Source organism: Trichechus manatus, unplaced genomic scaffold (assembly GCF_000243295.1).
Source record: "Trichechus manatus latirostris isolate Lorelei unplaced genomic scaffold, TriManLat1.0 scaffold00010, whole genome shotgun sequence".
Taxonomy (NCBI): Eukaryota; Metazoa; Chordata; class Mammalia; order Sirenia; family Trichechidae; genus Trichechus; species Trichechus manatus.
Genome location: NW_004443946.1, coordinates 17169934 through 17188419, shown reverse-complemented (window position 1 = coordinate 17188419; position 18486 = coordinate 17169934). Strand labels below are relative to the sequence as shown.

The following is an 18486-nucleotide window of genomic DNA, read 5'->3' as shown; positions in this document are numbered from 1 at the left end:
TCTAAGAAACTGTCACAGCCAAGAGAAGCCTAAGGAGACGTGACAACTAAATGTAATGTGGCATCCTGGGTGGGATCCTGGACCAGAAAAAGCACATTGGGTAAAAACTAATGCAATCTAAATAAAAAATGTGCTTAAGTTAAAATAATGTATCAATATTGGTTCATTAGTTTTGATAAACGTACCATAGTGAAGTCAGATGTTAACAACGGGAAAATGGGTGTGGTGTATATGGGAAGTCCATCCTACAACTTTTCTATTGATCTAAAATTATTCTAAAATAACGGATTACTTTTAAAAAATAATTATAATTATTGTTGCTGCTGTTTTTGTATTTTTTGGGCTGTTTCTGCAAGGCGACCAGAGGGCAAGGGAAAGTTTTCCACTAAGCTGGGCTGGCTAGTAATCAGCCCTCTGTCCTGGCCCTGCCTGGTTTTGTTCTTGGATGTGCCAGGGGAGTAGAGGGGAGGAAGCTCAGGCCACCCAGCCCAGGTTATCTGAACCTCATGCACCAGCTGTGAAAAGTAGAGACGATAAGCGTTATTGCAGGGAAGTGCAACAGGGTGTCCAGGGACCGGCTAGGCGTGCTGGGTGAGTTGGAGAAGGCTGGCTGTCATCAGGGCTGTGGTCAGCTCCCGGGAAGACTGACTCATCACGGCATCGCTGCCTGAGTCACGCCAGCCTCACACTCTGCACTGGGACAGCATGCACAGTGCAGCGAATGCCACCCTGTGCCTTGACAGGGTAGAGTGGAGGGTCAATTAGAAGGTGAGGTGACCCTGTCCTGCTGTCACCACCCCCTTCCCAGTGAAAGATGGAGGCAGGCATTAAGGGCCTCAGTCATCCAGCCCTGGAGGTCACCCAAGCATGCTTAACCACTGCACCCACCCCCTGAGAGCATGCCTGTCACCTTTCCTTTAGAGTCCTGGAGTGATGGGAGAAGCATGGGCTTTGGAGGCAGCAGGTATGGGCTCAGGTGCAGACTCTACCACTCAATAGCTGTGGATCCCTGGGTTAAGCTCTCTGACCTGTTTCTCCAGTTGTAAAATGCAGATAATACACCTGCCTCACCCACTTCATGAGGCTGAGTCAAGGATCAAATGAGGAAAGTGCAATACAGCAGAAGGGGCTCTCTTAGGGGTTATTATTTGGGTGGATGTGGCAAGAGTGATCAGGGTTCTTTAGGCAGCAAGTAGGGACCTCCTTGGCCTTGGGACTAATCTGGGATAGCACTTTGTATGTATTAGGATGCTTTTGGTTGTAATAGTAAATATAACTCAAAATGTCTCATATAACTGAAAAATCCAGAGCAGAAGGGCCTCAGGAGCGGTGTGATAAGGGTTCTGGCCATGTTCTCAGGAGTGTGTGTGTGCTGGCTTCTCAGGTTGGCTTCCTTCTGGGTAGGAAAATTATTGTAGAAGTCCCCGGCCACACACTACACCACCCCTAAAAGGACAGAGTTGCTTTCTCCCTACCATCAAATGTCTTGGCCTTCTCTCTTTGGACTATTTAAGGTTACCTGCTGAATCACTGTAGCTAGGATGAGCCATGCTGATTGGTTTAGGCCTGGGTTACTACCAAACTTGAACAGATTACTGAAGTAAAGGAGGATGGATTAAAATGATTGGCTTAGGCTAATTGCAGCCTGGCCCTAGGGGTAGGAAGGAGGCCAAGCTCACCCAAACTTTTTGGCTACTACAGGTAGGGAAGGGGGGATGGATGCTAGGGGAGTAGGAAGCCAACAGTGTCCACTACAGGTTTCCATCTCAGTAATAATCCACTGTTGTAGAGAACAGTGGCGATTTGCCTCTCTAGCATCCATTTCCCCCTTTCGGCAACAGCCCTAAGTTTTCATTTGGCGCTACATTCCTCCCCCATCCTTAGATTATGTGAATCTGATGAAGCCTCATTTCCCACTGCGGGAAAAGCATGTGACCAAGATTTAAGCCAATCAGTGCACTGCATTCTCCTGGCCATTGTGATTGCTTCTCGGAAAGTTCGCTGGACTTGATCAAAGCCAATGGAATGCAACGATCCTCACTGGGAAGGACTGGAGCAGTGCACGTGCTCTTTTCTGCTGAACTTGAACTCAACAGGATGTAAGGTCTGGAGCTGCTGCTGCTGCTGCCATTTTGCAACCACACAGAGGGACCCTGAGGTTGGGGCTAGTATAGAGGAAGCATTGGGGAGAGATGGAGAGAGGACAGAGACCTACTGAAGCCACTCATACTGCCAACCTAATTACTAGACTTTGCAGTTCGAGTCAACACATTTCCTCTTGGCTTTAAGCCAGTCTGAGTCAGGTTTTCTGTCAGTTCCAACAATGTCTTAAATCATACAGTTCTCCTTCCTATGTGTCACGGCAGGTCACATAGTTATTCCCAAGAGAGGGAACAGCAGCAAGTGAAGGGCAGAGCAGCAAAGGGGAAAGGCTGTTCATCTTTTCGTTTGTGTTGTGCCCTATCATGGAGCTACTGGCCAGAATCTAACATGTGGCTTCTAGCTCAGAAATGATGCCATCGAGAGAGGGCAGTTTAGGAATCATGTTTACATGTATGATTACCTAAGAGTTTACACCAGCTGATCCATGAGAGGCCTTTTCTGCTCCCAGGAGGGCCTGGCAGGCTTCACACCTTATACAGCATTCAAGGGGTATCTGAGGTGTGCTCTAAGAGGGAAGTCAGGCCCACCTGGATATACAGATCTGTTGTAGTTTTTTCTTTCTTTATTGATGGGGGGAAATACTTATTTGGGGTAACCCATCTTGAATGCTATGTTTAAGTGTCTCCTATTTAAGGATCCCAACATGATAAACCCCTCAGAGAATTTACTGGGAAACCACTGGACCCAACTGGGAGTGGAAAGGGAATGTCGTGGATATGCCACTGTAAACTCCTCTGAGATAATAATACAGTGAGCGACCCTCTCTCCTCAGCCTCGCCAAATCTTACCCACCCTTTGAGGCCCAGCTCAAATCCCCACTCCTTGGTACAAAGCCAGCTCACACTGAAGAGTCTCTTGTCTCTTAATCACAGCAATTATTACTGCAATTAATCTCACAGTACCTTGAGGTTTCTGGTGGTGTCTAAGAGGCTTAGTCTTTTGTTACAGCGATGGGAAGGATGCATTTCGGTGTGTTACTTTGCAGCCCGAACCTTTGTTAGCAGGGTAAAAATAGCACAGGAGGCAGGAATTACATTCCAAGATTTGGATGTAGTGTATCCCCTACCTCTGAGGGCACCTTCGTCTCTTCCCTCCAGGAGGGTTAGGCCACAGGGTACCCACTGTCTTAGCCACCCTTGGGAGAGGGTCTCTGGCCCAATGAGGAGGAAAACCAGGTGACCACGGAATTCCACTCTGTTCCTGTGACAGCATCTCTGCCTCTGTCTAGGACGTCCATCCACCCATCCATCAATCTACTCACCAGGTGCTGAATGCCAGCTTTGGAGCTACAGAGCACAGTCCCTGCTCATGGGGAGACAGGCACACAGGCAGTCAATGATATACAGTGTATGGAGTGCTAGGACACAAGTAAACGGAATTGCTACACAAAGCGTGGGGAAATAACTTTCCCACTCCTTTTCAGGCCCACTGCGTCCTCAACTGGAGTGAGGAGATCAAGTCAGACCTCTTTGTAATCACCAGGGGAAGATGGGCAATCAACAAGTAACCTGCAGTACCTCCTAACATTAGGCATCCTGAAGGAATTTTTTTGGCACAGATCACAAATAAGAGACGTCGTAGAAAATGTTATTAATTTATTATTTCAAGGAGGTAAGACTTAGCCCAATATGCCAAAGCAACAGGGAATTAGAGGCAGCGAATGGCCAGAGTTTTTGAGAAGAGCCGCATGCTGCACCTCCGCGCTCCAGTTTGCCTGCAGCCCACGGCTGCTCACTTGAAGGCCAGTGACGTGGAGCTCGCTGTGACCGCAACAGTGAACAGATGACCCAACTCGACAGACAGCCCACTCACCAAGGGGCTCAGCGTGGGTGGGCAGCAGAGGCGCTGCTGGGAGCCAACACACCGCGCGGCACTCACTCCTACAAGCAGTTCTATGAGCCAACTGCCTTGCAGCAGCCAGCTTATTTAGTGCTGGATTTTATTTCTTCGAGCCAGTAGTGACCAGGATGTGAATAAATCCTGAGTCAGAAATTAAGGTGAAAGACTTAGTAGTGTTAACACTTTGGGTGAGAAAAGATAACACTATCTTTGAGAAGGGTGGCCTGGCAGTCGGGTGGAAGACAGATGGAAACAAACAGGATGGACACGGGCTGCAGGTGCTGGCTTGAGGACATCAGAGGGGTTTTCGTGGCACATGATAGGGCGCATGAGGGGGGTGCACACAGGGGGCTGCTTCCTCCTCCACAGAGTTGAAGTAGAGGTTCCTTTTCCACTCATAATTGGTTTCCCAAGTCTAAGTCACCACACCCGGGGCTGATGCACCACATGTGGCCTTGGAGAGATGCAGGGCTCCAGGGCTCCGTTCTCGGCACTGAGGAGGAAAGACTCCAAGCTCACACAGCTCTTTCTCCCCAGGCTCCAACTGACCGGGTGGGAGGTGAGAGGTAACGAAGAAATGCAGAGAGGCTTCGGTATCTCCTAGTGGAACCCCACCAGGGTTTTTTCCTGGAGAACTCGTATTTTCAGTCCTTGGGAGGGCACCTGGCCAGGTTATTTAATGGTGGCGTGCAGGTGGGAACTGCAGCGGTGACTGGCTGCTGTAAGACTCATAGACATCATTCATTTCAACACGACCGTCCAGGCTGGAGAGCTGGCGGGAGGGGCTGCTTCCTCTCAGCATGCACTGTTCCCCAACCAGACCCTGGGCGGGCCAGAGCTGGGTTTACATGTCACATGAGCTGATAGATTTTTGGTTTGACAGGTGTGGAAAGAATTAAGAAACCATGTCACAATGTTCTCCAAACCCAGGGCCAGTGGTTTCGTTTTGTTTGACAAGAAAGGAAAAAAAGAGAGCCACAGCTCCAGAGTGGCTAAGGCTTGCGTTGCACAGAATGCAGTATGTATTGGAACGTATCGACCTTGGTCTGACTGGGGCAGTGGGTGAACACAGACCCAGGGAACTCCATGTCCTCTAGTCGGTGGCAGACTCTGCTGTTGCCTCGTCCTCCTGCTCCCCGAAGCTGGGGACTGGCTTTTGCAGAAAGTGCATGGTGGCCTGGATCACCTTATCGGGTCCAATGTTGTATACAGGATGAGTGGGCTGCTGCAAGAAGGACAGATGCCAGTTAATCACCCCAGTGGTCCCTGAAGTATTCACCTCCTTGAACACATAGCATACTTCTAAGAATTTACTATACAGAACCATTGGAATATACACAAAGATTTATCACACCAGGCCCAAATGTTCAACAGCCTGTACCAGTTCAACAGGGTATTTGCTAAAAACATATTATATGATTAAATACCAAGTAATATTATACAGCCATTAAAAAGCATGCTTTTAGACCACCCCTGACTGCCCTGACAGGGATCACAATAGAGGGCCCCAGACAGAGCTGGAGAAAAATGCAGAACAAAATTCTAACTCACAAAAAAGACCAGACTTACTGGCCTGAGAGACACTGGAGAAACCCTGAGAGTAAGGCCCCTAGACACCCTTTTAGCTCAGTAATGAAGTCACTCCTGAGGTTCACCCTTCAGCCAAAGATTAGACAGGCCCATAAAAAACAAGACTAAAGGGGCACACCAGCCCAGGGGCAAGGACTAGAAGGGAGGACGGGACAGGAAAGCTGGTAATAGGGAACCCAAGGTCGAGAAGGGGGAGTGCTGACATGTCGTGGGGTTGGTAACCAATGTCATAAAACAATGTGTACTGTTTAATGAGAAGCTAGTTTGTTCTGTAAACCATCTAAAATTCAATTACAAAAAAAAAGCATGCTTTCAAATATTTAATGATATGGGGATATGCTTATAACATGTTGAGAACAATAGTATGCACAATATTATCCCAAACTTACTTTTAAAAAATGTGTACATAAGGGCAAAGAACTTGGTTTGGCTCTTTGACTCTGGTTTCTGAAAATAACCCAAGCAATCAAGACAGGCATTTGTTTTCCAAAATAGCCAGGCAAGTAAGGGCTACACAAGGCCTACACCTGGCGAACGAACTTCAGGAAGGGAGGGGGGGGTCTAAATGCAGTCATGCATATTCACTGATTAGATTGATAATAACTATGCATTAAGGCCCAAGTCATGCATATTCATTGAGGTCCCAATGACTTGGGGACCCAGGACCTTGAGGGCTCTCTTTTAGGGCCTTGTGGATTGGTGAGGACATCTATGTACGGGAGAGGGTGCGCGTGTCCCTGGAAACAATGGAAGCCTTGTGGTATCAGGACCTCTCGCAGACCTTGCCTGATGCTTCTCTGTGGCTTCCTCAGAGAGGGGACCCTTGTAAGTGGTGGTTAGGTTTGAGGCCCTAGAATAAAGGCACAAAACTTCTCTCACAGATTAGACCACTGGCCGGAACTCTGAGTTGGCCTAGAGGGGCGTGTCCTCCACAGTGTCACAAAATGGGGAGAAAGTCCTCAACCTCATGAGTGGGCTGCAAAGCGGGAGGAGGGTAGGACTTTGAGCTGACTAGCCTGTCCACACAGGACACACACCCAGCTAGTTCCACACACTAATGGTCCTGTGCTGCCTCCTTGGCAAGCCCCCTGTCCTGGGCCCTGTGAAGGAAGGGTGTTGAGCCCCCCATCCCACCTTACCAGAGCGTTCTCGGGCACCCCCAGGACCACATCATGCAGCATGGCTCCGCTGCCAAAGTGCTGGGCTATGGACAAACCGCTCAAGCAGTAGCAGGTGTGGTAGAAGTCACGTGACCTGCAAGGACAGGCTGGCTCTGAACAGGAGCTCCTCTGCTCCCCAGTCTCTGGAGCAAGTGTTATCAAACCAAGGCTTCCACCTGGTTCGTCCAGGTTCCAGCCCATTGTGAGAACTAGCATTTCTAACAAGTTCCCAGGCGATGCTAATGCTGCTGGTTAGGGACCAATTCTGAGAACCACTAGTAGAACAGTGGTTCTCAAAATTTATTATACATAATAACCAATGTCATTGAACAATCTGTGTAGTAATTGTTAAATGGGAACCTAATCTGCTGTGTAAACTTTCACTGAAAACACAATAAAATATTCTTTAAAAAATATATATATTATACATAAGAATCACCTAGGAATCTTGTTAAAAACGTAGATTCTAATTTGGTATATCTGGGGTGGAAATGCAAACTCTCAGCAGGGGTTCCAACTGGAATGAACCGGTTTGAAGCCCTGCCTCAAGTTCCAGGGGTGACCACACACATTCAGGGGCTACAATGCTCACACCCCCACCAATGCCCCCCCCACGGCTAGAGGGGACGGGTCTTCCCAGCAGTTGTGTTTTTTAACCCATCCTTCAGCCCTGCCCAGAAATGTGAATTGTAATTTTAGAGTTGGTCTCTCCAGCTGTCTTTTAGAAAGGGCTGGGAGGCACAGCTCTCTCCAGTGCTGGTGCTAAATTAATATATTTCTCTAGAGAAAAAAAAAATCCAAAATGTCTAGAAATGGGCCAAATTCTTCCTGATAAATTGCTGAGGACTGACCTTCAGCAGGATCTTCCCCTGGATGCCCAGAGCAGGGAGGATGTGGGGGTGCGAGGTGGGGGAGCAGAGCGGGGCAGGGATTATCTGATTTTCCCTTTCTTTTTAAATTATGGCACATACAGGCATCTCAGATTTAGTCATTTAATCAACTCTGTAATAGCTGTCATGATTACAATCTCTGTTTACAACACTCAGGGGCTTTAAAAATCCTATATCCTGTCCTATTTAAATCAGTTTGGTTAAAAAAACAAAAAAACAAAAAAAAAAACACCCTGGATTCTCTATCAGCCCAGAACTAAAACAATTTCTGAGTTCAACTCTTCAGACAGGGTTTGGACTGGACTGTGGGACATAAAGTGATACTTGTGAGGAGTGTGCCTCTTAGATCAAGTAGATATAAGAGACTAAACGGGCAGCTACTGTCCGGAGGTGAGATGGGAAGGCAGAGAGGGTGAGGAGCTGGTTGAATGGACACAGGGAATCCGGTGGAAAGAAGCAGTGTGCTGTCACAGTACGGAGAGAGCAATTAGGGTCACATAACAATGTATGCATAAATTTTTTTATGGGGAAAAAGAATAAAAATTTAGAAAAAAAAGCTAACAACCCAGAAATCTGTTTATACGTCTGGAGAAGGGGGTGTAGGTAAAGTGGGGGCAACTGGAGATGCCAAGACCTTGGCATTCACAGGGGTGCACCCAATTGGGGTGCTTCTTCCCATGCAACACGAACATTAGGCAGTTGGAAGGGCCTGCAAGGATGGAAAGGGGTGCCTAGGCCTTTCCTTCAGAGGCTTTGGCACACACCGGGGGAAACATGCCTCTCTCCCCTCCCATCTCTCCCTCTTTCTCCAGAGAGAAGGCACTCACTTGCCCGGTTTATCCAGAAGCCCCCCAGCGGGGCACTGGCAGCACATCAGAATATACTCCTGCAGGGCCTGCTGATGAAACATCCAGTGGCTCATACTGAGGGCAGGATCACCTGTGGGGAGGCAAAGGATGGTGACGGCCTGGGGGGAAGGAAGCAAATCCAAGTCCAGCAAAGTACCAATGACTTACTTGTATTTAATTACCTGATGGAACCATTCAAAGTTCCCTCTATTCCTAAAAATTATTCAAGACATGACTATAACATCACACATCCCTTCTCCTGAACCGTGACATGAATCAAAGAGCAGCAGTTCGAAGCGGCTTCCTTGAAGTGTACCCCACTAACCTGGATGACCACCCCAAACCACATCTCTGGCAGGCAGGGAACTAGCTGCTTAGCTTAGCTTTCCAGACTGGCCTGTGTTACTGCTCCTGAACTTGGTCCATGACGCTTTACTCTGAGCTTCTTAAGACATTTTGTCTAGCAAATCTCTGAAACTTGCTACCAGACTCTAATTAGCTATGGGAACACTTAACAGGAATAATAAAGTCTTATTTCTTCTCCTAATTGTCTAAGCCTGAATTTAGACTCTCTTCAAAAGGAATTTTCCAACTTTTCTCTTGGCTCAAAAAGTTTTCCTAAGAAGCATTACTAGTAACTGCTCTCCTGCATCATACAGTACAATGATGTTGTTGTCAGCTGCCACAGAATCAGCTCTGACTCACAGTGACTTTATGTATAACAGGATGAAATGTTACCCAGTCCTGTGCCATCTTCATGACTGTTGGTTTCCAAGGAGCAGCTGGTGGATTTGAACTGCCGACCTTTTGGTTAGCAGCCAAACGCTTAATAACCACTGAGACTCCAGGGCTCAGCTCGCTCACTCTCTCTCTCTATATTTATGATGGGGCTTAACTGTATCTTCTTTTACTTACTTCCAAGGTTGTTTCCAGTTCCTTGCAATTATAAGAAATGATACAATGAACATCTTTGTGAATATTCTCCACTTAGGATTATTTTCTTCAAACAGATTCACAGGAGTGGAATTATTCAGTTAAAGGGAATAAACATTTTTAAAGCTTTTAGAAGATGCTGACAAACTACTTTCAAAAATAGCTTTAAAAATTTCTATAGCCTCCGGGAAAGTTTAAAACGTTACTGCATTACCTCCAGCATTAGTCACCAAAAAAAAGTTCTCAGTAATTGAAATGCTAAAAAGAAAATAGTACCTGATCATTTATTTTGATTTGCATGTCTCTGATTACTAATTAGGGTGAAATTTTCCCCACACTTTACTAGTTGCATTTCCTTTTGAGATGCGTCTATTTGTCCATTGTCTTCTGAGATCCATCAGTCAATTTTATTAATCTGGCTTTTTTATATTTACCCTTTATCTGTGACATATGCTGCATGTATTTTCCCCTGGCTTTTTGATCTTTTGTTTGGGTTATTTCTGTTTGTGTTATTTTTGTGTTTAACGCATACAATTTTAAACTTACGCTGCAATCAAACTGTTGATTTTTCCTTTGTGACTTCTTTTAAAAAGCATATTTAATGGATATGGGGTTTCTTTTTGGGATGATGAAAATGTTCTAAAATTGACTGAGGTGATGGATGCAAAATTCTGTGAATATACAAAAAAACACCAAATTGTATACTTTAAATAGATGACTTGTATGGTATGTGAATTATCTCTTAATGAAGCTCTTATTCAAACAGCATAATTTATTAAACTTTAGGATAACTGCATTAAACAACTGTACCACATATACTTTTCATTTACATACTATAACAAACAAAAGGCTACTGTTATAACATAAATGATAACCTATGGCTAAAATGAGAATCTGAAAAGAAAATGCTATTACTAAAAAGATTACAGAGTGTTTCAGTCACCTCCTACATGACTGGAGTTTGAAAGTTCAAAAACTCTACAGGGAACCTGCAGAGATCCCAAATTAGCACACCAGCACTCCTAATCACAGTAAGATGAAGGGAGATATGATTACAGGGGATAACGGTGCACTAGAATCAACCTTTTAAATCTCTTACACACACCCAAACCCAAACCAAACCCACTGCCATCAAGTCGATTCTGACTCATAGCCGCCCTCTAGGACAGAGCAGAACCGCCCCATAGGGTTTCTAAGGCTGTAAATCTTTACGGAAGAAAAACTGTCACATCTTTCTCCTGTGGGGCAGCTAGTTGGTTCGAACTGCCAACTTTTCGGTTAGCAGCAGAACACTTTAACCTCTGCGCCACCAGGGCTCCACCCCACCCCCTAAATTATAGATCCCCAAAATAATGTTGGAGCCATGGTGGCACAGTGGTTAAGAGCTCAGCTGCTAACCAACAGGCTGGCAGTTCAAATCCACCAGTTGCTCCTTGGAAACCCTATGGGGCAGTTCTACTCTGTCCTATAGGGTCACTATGAGTCGGAATCAACTCAACAGCAATGGGGTATAATAATGTCACATTGCATTTCAAAGGTACCTTTTATCCAAGAAATCAAGTCTTTCCAAGCAATAGCTGACAGGTGTAGCTCAATTTCATAGGTGGAGAAATACAGGCTGAAGGTATGCCTCACAGAACAGACAAGAAGTAACGATCAGAGGAACCATAATCCCACAGGCCTGCTGCCTTCTTATTGCTCCACAAAAATGAAATGCTGCACGGATTAGTCTGCCTTTGGTATTTTTGAAATATTAATAATTCATTCTTCTCAAATACTGTCTTCTACATGTGCAAGACAGTCATTGGCATCGAGCTACTGACAGTCACTTGCCAAGTCAGGGGATGCCCTGGATTCATGGCTGCACTGTGTCAATCTTTTTTTTTTTTTTTTTAGTTAGCAATACGATCATCACCTTAAAAAATGTATTTGTTCATTTACTAAAATAAAAGTAATAATGCATATGGTTAAAAAAAAAAAGCAAAGTACAGAAGGATATAAAATAAAAGGTAAGGCTCCTTCCTCTCCCAAAGGTCCCCACTGTCAAAGGAGTCTGATCTGTGTATGCTTCCAGGGAAAGTTTTGTGTCTGCAGCCTGGGTGCACACGGATACATACAGCCGTTCTCCACACTGCTTTAGGCCTGGCCTTTTACACTTAATGATGTATCCTGGAGAGCTTTCCATATCAGCCCATAGAGATCTGCTATTGTATGGACAGATCATAATTTATTTAACTGTTAACATTTGATGGGCATTTGGGTTGTTTGCTATTAAAACTTCACTTCAATATACATCCTTTGTTAATATCTCTGCAGAGAAACTCCCAACAGTGCAGTCACTGGGTTCTAAAGGGTACATGCCCTTATAATTTAAACTGAAGTCTCCAAACTGCCCTCCAGAAAGTGATGCACCAATTTACATCCCCACTAGCGGTGCAGAAGTGCCTGGTTTCCCACACACTCCCCAGCACAGGCTGCTATTAGGTTTTTAATCTCTGCCAATCTGATAATAAAAATGAATAGTGCCCTACTGTTCGAACTTTCATTTCTGTAACTGCAAGTGAGTTGAAGATCTTTTTGTTTGATTACTGGCCAGCTGCAGTGGTTACAAGCATGGCTCTGAGGCCAGCCAGTCTGCACAAGCACCTACTAACCGTTGTAGGTGGCGACCAGGTGTTACAAAGCTAGTCACTTAACCCCTCTGTACTTTGTGTCCTCATCCATAAAATGGGGACAGCAATCGTACTTATTTCATAGGGTTGTTCTGAGGCTCAAAAGAGGAGAATACATGTGAAATGCTCAGTACGGTCTCTGGGACACGGTGAGTCCTCAGTAAGTCTCAGCGGCCAGTAATCGCAGCAGTTGTAGCAGAAGCAGGACTAAGGATAGCAGTAATAATAATAGTAGCACTTCCTTTTATGGGCTCTGTCCACTTTCTCTGCCTGTTTCTCCACTGGCCGCTCATCCTTTTCTTATTGATTTGTATGAATTTTTTTTTTTTAATTAAAGCAATTAGCCCCTCATCATATGTCACAAATATTTTCCTCAGCTTGCTACTTGTGTTTATTTATAAAATTTCCCTTCTTTTAAAAAATAACTTTTATTGTTTTTCTTTACCCAAGAAATACATATTAGCTGTATAAAAATCAAAGATACAAAACAAAAAAAGAAGGAAAATAAACAACACGCAGATACTTTCTATTAATATTTTGGTATCAACTCTTCACTAAAAATGGGATTGTACACATACTGCTTTGAAACCTAACTTTGATCACAATATATTGTGAATGTCTTCCTATAACTCCTTTTGACTCCCAAGGTCAGTATTTTGCCTACTGCTCAAAACACTTCCCTTTGATCCAGACCCCTGTCTGTTCCATGTCTACTAATTCCAAGAAGGAGGTAAGTGTCCTTTCGGGCCCAACACGGGCCTTCTCCCAGGCAGTGGAAAAAGCTAGAAGCCCAGGAGTCACAGGCAACCTTTTCCACAGGATAGCTTTGAACGGGACTAGTCCTCCAGAGCTGGTGCTGCAATAAGCAAAACATCAACAGCAGCGCCCCCTGCAGGCGCTGGCAGGCAGCTCTCCTGTTAGAGCGCTCTCCAGATTTTCCTGCGAGCACTTCTGCCTGCCAGTGACAGGTACAGAAAAGGCTGGCAGTTTTACCAGATGCTCAACCTCACCAGTTCCAAATAAAAAGATCACCAAAACTCCAAGTTACTTCCATTTTTGGAAACACTGTACTTTCAGGGAATTGCTGACCTCCCTACTAGTGGTCAAGCCAGAAACCGGGCAGGCTCCCGAGTTGGGGGAACCCTGAGACTAAGCCCAGTGCCCCAGAGCCTGGGCTTGGAATGACTAGGTTGAAGAAATCTCAGGACAGATGCAGCAGCAGAGAACAGGAAGAGAGGAAAGGGTCTCTGTTCATTTCAATTCAGCAACAAAAGTGGTCACAACTCCAGAACCCAAATGCAATTAAGAAACCAAAGAAACAGGTGCAGAAAGAGAAGCCAAACAAGAAGAAAAGGGGAGGGGGGCATAAAAAAGAGTCTCATCTTCTACATTCGAACAATTAATTACTCAACTACTACATCCAATGAAAAGCTTCCCTCTGGGCCAAGGATCTCCCTCCACGAACAGGTCCCCTACCAGCGGGGCAGCCATGAATTCCCCTCTCCTACTGGCTTACTCAGAGACACCCTGTTCTCACACAAAATAAATGAGAAAGATGATTCAGGAGTTAGCAGGCAGCCTGAGATTTCAAGAGGTAATAAGGGAGTGTTCCCAGAATTTTTGCTTGCTATATATTACTATATTGGAGATGGTTCTGCATCTCCAACTGAGACTCCACAGAAAAGCACATGAGTTTCTCCACTCCAACAGCTAGGGTAGAACAAACTTGCACTTCACATTGTTCAGTGAATTTAAAATGAAACATTTTTTAAAATGAAACGTTTTTGCTGGCAACAACTATGTAGCCAGCCAGATATGCTGAGTCTTTCTTTTCTTGGTGGATCCTGGTTTCCTGCCCCTTGATGCAATCGCCTATCCTGTCACTGTGTGACCATGTGCAGAGGGTGGGTTTTCAGTTCTGACATGAGGAGTAAGGAGATTTAGGTTGGGAACTGGCTCACACCCAGCAGAGGTGGCAGGCACCCTGGTGCCCAGGACAGGAGTGAGCTGGCCCCTCCAGATAACACAGAAGCAGCAACAGCCTCATAGCATTTAAAAAGAGGTCATTCTTGCCACTGGGGCAGTGGTGGTTCAGTGAGAGAATTCTCACCTCCCCTGTGGAAGACTTGGGTTCAATTCCCAGCCAATGCACCTCAAGCACAGCAACCACCCATCTGTCAATGGAGGCTTGCGTATTGCTATGGTAATGAACGGGTAGACTAAGATGGACTAGGAAGAAAGGCCTGGAAATCTACTTCTGAAAATCAGTCAATGAAAACCTGATGGATCACAATGGTCCCATTCACAAGCAATCATGGCACAGGACTGGGCAGCATTTAGTTCTGTTGTGCATGGGGTCCTCATGACCAGCTAAAAACAATTTCTGACTGCCACAGCCAGTTTGAAGCAGCAATGACCCTTACACCAGGGGGACAAAATCCTTCTCTGCGTATGTATGCCCTAAGGTAGGAGGTTCCAGGCAGGGCATTTATAATTCAGGGTAGACAGACCTGTTTCAAACTTTAAAAAAATCACTCTGGCTTCCTGATTTGGAGCCCTGGTAGCATAGTGGTTAAAGAGTTTGGCTGCTAACCAAAAAGGTTGGCAGTCTGAATCCACCAGCTGCTCCTTGGAAACCCTATGGGGCAGTTCTACTCTGTCCTATAGGGTCGCTATGAGTCGGAATCGACGGCACCTAACAACAACATCACCACCCTGGGAAGAAATCTAACCCTGGCTGACAGGCCCCTGGACTCACCTTGGGCGTGCAGTGCTCGATGGAGCAGGGGTAGAAGCCCAGCCTGCCAGAAGGAGTAGCAGCCATCCACCAGCTTGTTGCAACGGCCTTGAAATCCACCTTCAAATCGCATCTGCCGGCTCGTCACCCATTGCTGAGAATGAGACACAGATAGGAGAGTGGTTTTGGGCTGAATGAGACACAAATCCAGCAAGATGAGATCTCCAGAGGCCAATCTGTGGGCGGTATGGGGGCTTCCCATCTCCTGGCTTGTTGGCACTCAAGTTTTGGTACTTCAGCTTTCTTACCTTCCTTTCTCTCACTGTCACAAAAGATAGCATGCAACATTTAAGCTGACACTTTTGAGGCAACCACACTGATCTTGACTCGGCTTTCCTATTCCAGCTCTCTTCAGATCTTCCTGGCAGTTACAGAATGACTGCACTCTCGTCCCTGCCCAGGACAGGGTCAGTACCTAATAGACAACTACCTACCCTTTTCCCAGGTTCCAGATCAGTGCTGGTAACCAGAGAATAAAGAGGCCAAGTTAGCTTGTAAGGAGACCTGCGAAAGTCTCTTCATAAGCAACAAGGCTTAACTAGGAAATTTAAAGGCAAACCACCACTGATCACTTTGTCTGCTCAGGGAATTTTATTAACAGGAGAGAAATGGAGTCTTGTGCTACGTCTCATCAGATGATCTCAAATTGTTGCTGTATTTTTAACTGGCACCCAAGGTCTCTTCCCAAGCCCGTAGCAGACCTGCGTACACAAGCCATCAGTCCTCATAACCAAATGATGGCTCTGCCCCACCTAGCTGCTCGGCTTCTCCAGAGGAAGCTGGTTGGCTGATATGAGAAAATCTTTGGCTATTGATGTCACCCAGTGGTCACACATGATAGCACTATTCTCTGCTTATCTCCACGTTTTCTAAACACACTATACTACTAAGACCAAGATAGTCACGGGTTTGGCCTGTAGGAATGAGCAGAACCAACTGGCTAGGCAGATAATGGTGTTTCCATTTCCCTTCTGTGTCCTCTAGGCAGTTCCAACCACTACCCACTGACAGAGAGAACTGCCTTCCTGAACTGAAAGGGTACAGAATGGGGTATTTCCCCTATACTTAGATGCTTTCTGGATCGAGTTGTTCAAAGTAGCCACTAGAGACCTTTATGCAAGGGAGGTCCAACCCTCCCTTAAATTAACAGTTGTACAGTTTAGATTATATCCCTGCTCCAAGCAAAACCCACCATAGACACAATCCCAAATTCTTAAAAGAAAGACATGGGAGGCAGGGCCAAGATGGCGAAGTAGTCAGACGCTTCTGGTGGCCCATCTTACAACAAAGACCCGAAAAAACAAGTAATCGATTATATATGGCAATCTAGGGGCCCTGAACATCAAAGGCAGAGTTGAGGAACCAGACTGAGTGGCTGGGGGAGGGAGAGACAGTTCGGAAGCAGCGAGGAGTTGCCAGACCTGACCCAGCGAGAGCCTGAGCCCTTCAGGCTTGATCAGCTCATGGGTGAGCGGTGAGGCAGCAAGCAACGGTGCTCGGAAGGAGCATTTTCCGCACTGGGAGAGAGAGACCCAGGGCCAGGGAGTCTACATGGTGACCCAGAACCAGTGAGAAGCAGCCCTCGATCGACGAAAGATAAGTACTTGTTTACTGCCTACCACGCTGAGCAAAAACACATTCCTTGGGGAAAAACTTCTCTCCCATTTACCTCCCTGCTCCCTGCTCTGCACTGGGTCCCAGACTGGCTTCAGCAACACCAAGTCCTCTGGGCTGGAAGTAGGATCTGTCACACACCCAGAGCCATTCTCCCTGCCATGGAGAGTGAACAAATTAACAAACAGGGTAAAAAAATAAACTGCCAGCTTCCCAAAGCCAGGAACCCAGGGTAGGCACAGCTCCTTTGCCTAGGCACAGGCATAAGGGATCCACGGACTTTGAGTGCCTTCTCCCCTGCACAGACTTGTGTGGGCCCATTTCAACAGCGTAGGCCCTCATTACTGCAGTACAACAGGGTAGATACCTGAAGTCTAATTTAAACTGTTTCAGCTGTGAAGTGGTAGGTTCTTGACATTTGACACTGCTCTGCCCATTAAACAGGTCTTCACCTACCCACATCAGGGGCCTGAGGACTGGTGGCTCCACTCATGCCACCTAGCCACCTGTGATAAGGGCCCATGAATAAAAGGTGCCCCCCAGTCCTTACAGCCAACAGCATTGGGTGCTCATAGTCTGGCTGCAAAACCCACCCACCTATGCGCTCTAGGGAACAGGAATATACCTTACTCCTGGACACACGGGGTGGCCGTGAGACACCTGCCTTGCTCAGAGTGTGTCACCCTGTTGAAGCCAGATGCCTGTGCCTACACCATCACCCATGCCTGTCTAGGACTGTAAGTGAGAGCCTACTACACCACACACTTGGTGGCTATCTACCCCGGCACATGAGCTGAATCCATACAGGAGGAGCAGGCAGACTCCTGAGCTCACATACCTAGTAACAGATCTAACCACCTGGGACAGGACATTAGAGCTTCAAAGGTGCCAGTGATCAAACTAGCTCACAAGAGAAGCCTATTTGGGCATATCAAAACAAAACAAGAACGTAGGACACAGTAAGCAAACATAAAATAAATATAATAACTTATTGATGGCTCGGAGGCGACAGTCAATATCAAATCACATAAAGAGGCAGTCCATGATGGCTTCAGCAAGCTCCCAAAGTAAAGAATCTAGAAATTTTCCAGAGGAGGAAAATGTCTTGAAATTACTCGAGGCAGAATACAAAAGATTAATATACAGAACTCTTCAAGAAATTAGGAAGGAAATTAAGCAAAACGCAGAAGACGCAATACAGGAAATTAAAAACAGAAGAGCATAATGACAAATTTAACAGGCTGCAAGAATCTATAGAGAGACAGCAATCAGAAATCTAGAAGATTAACAATAACATTTCAGAATTAGACAATCAATAGAAAGTCACAGGAGCAGAACTGAGGCAATGGAAGTCAGAATTAGTGAGACTGAACATAAAGCACTTGACAGCAACTTATTTGCAGAAAAATCTGATAAAAGGATTAAAAAAAAATGAAGAAACCCTAAGAATTATGTGTGACTCTATCAAAAGGAATAACCTATGAGTGACTGGAGTACCAGAACAGGGCGGATAAAAGAAAATACAGAGAGAATTATTGGCAGAAACCTTCCCTGATATCGTGAAAGATGACAAGATATCTATCCAAGATGCTCATCGAACCCCACATAAGGTAGATCCCAAAAGAAAGCCACCAAGACATAATCAAACTTGCCAAAACCAAAGGTAAAGACAGAATTTTAAGAGTGGCTATGGAGAAACGAAAAGTCATCTACAAAGGAGAGTCAATAAGAATAAGCTCGGACTGCTCAGTGGAAACCACGCAGGCAAGAAGGCAATGGGATGACATATATAAAGCCTTGAAGGAAAAAAAACTGCCAGCCAAGAATTATACACCCAGCAACACTGTCTCTCAAACATGATGATGAACTTAGGGCATTTCCAGATAAACAGAAGTTTAGGGAATCTGCAAAAACCAAACAAAAATACAAGAAATACTAAAGGGAGTCCTCCGGTTAGAAAATCAGTAACATCAGATAACA

General features: G+C 45.7%; 1 protein-coding gene across 1 annotated transcript in view; it reads right to left on the bottom strand.

The window, feature by feature from the left end:
* Nucleotides 1-4670: 4670 nt before the first annotated feature.
* The window catches only part of FNTB (farnesyltransferase, CAAX box, beta), a 164923-nt gene continuing 151107 nt past the window's right edge, over nucleotides 4671-18486 (bottom strand). The window contains exons 11-14 of the mRNA XM_004391372.3: nucleotides 14854-14986; nucleotides 8470-8581; nucleotides 6732-6846; nucleotides 4671-5227 (exon numbers count right to left, since the gene is read on the bottom strand). Of these exons, the coding sequence (XP_004391429.2) occupies nucleotides 5096-5227; nucleotides 6732-6846; nucleotides 8470-8581; nucleotides 14854-14986 (492 nt within the window). The 3' untranslated portion in view covers nucleotides 4671-5095. The remainder of the gene's footprint in view (nucleotides 5228-6731; nucleotides 6847-8469; nucleotides 8582-14853; nucleotides 14987-18486) is intronic.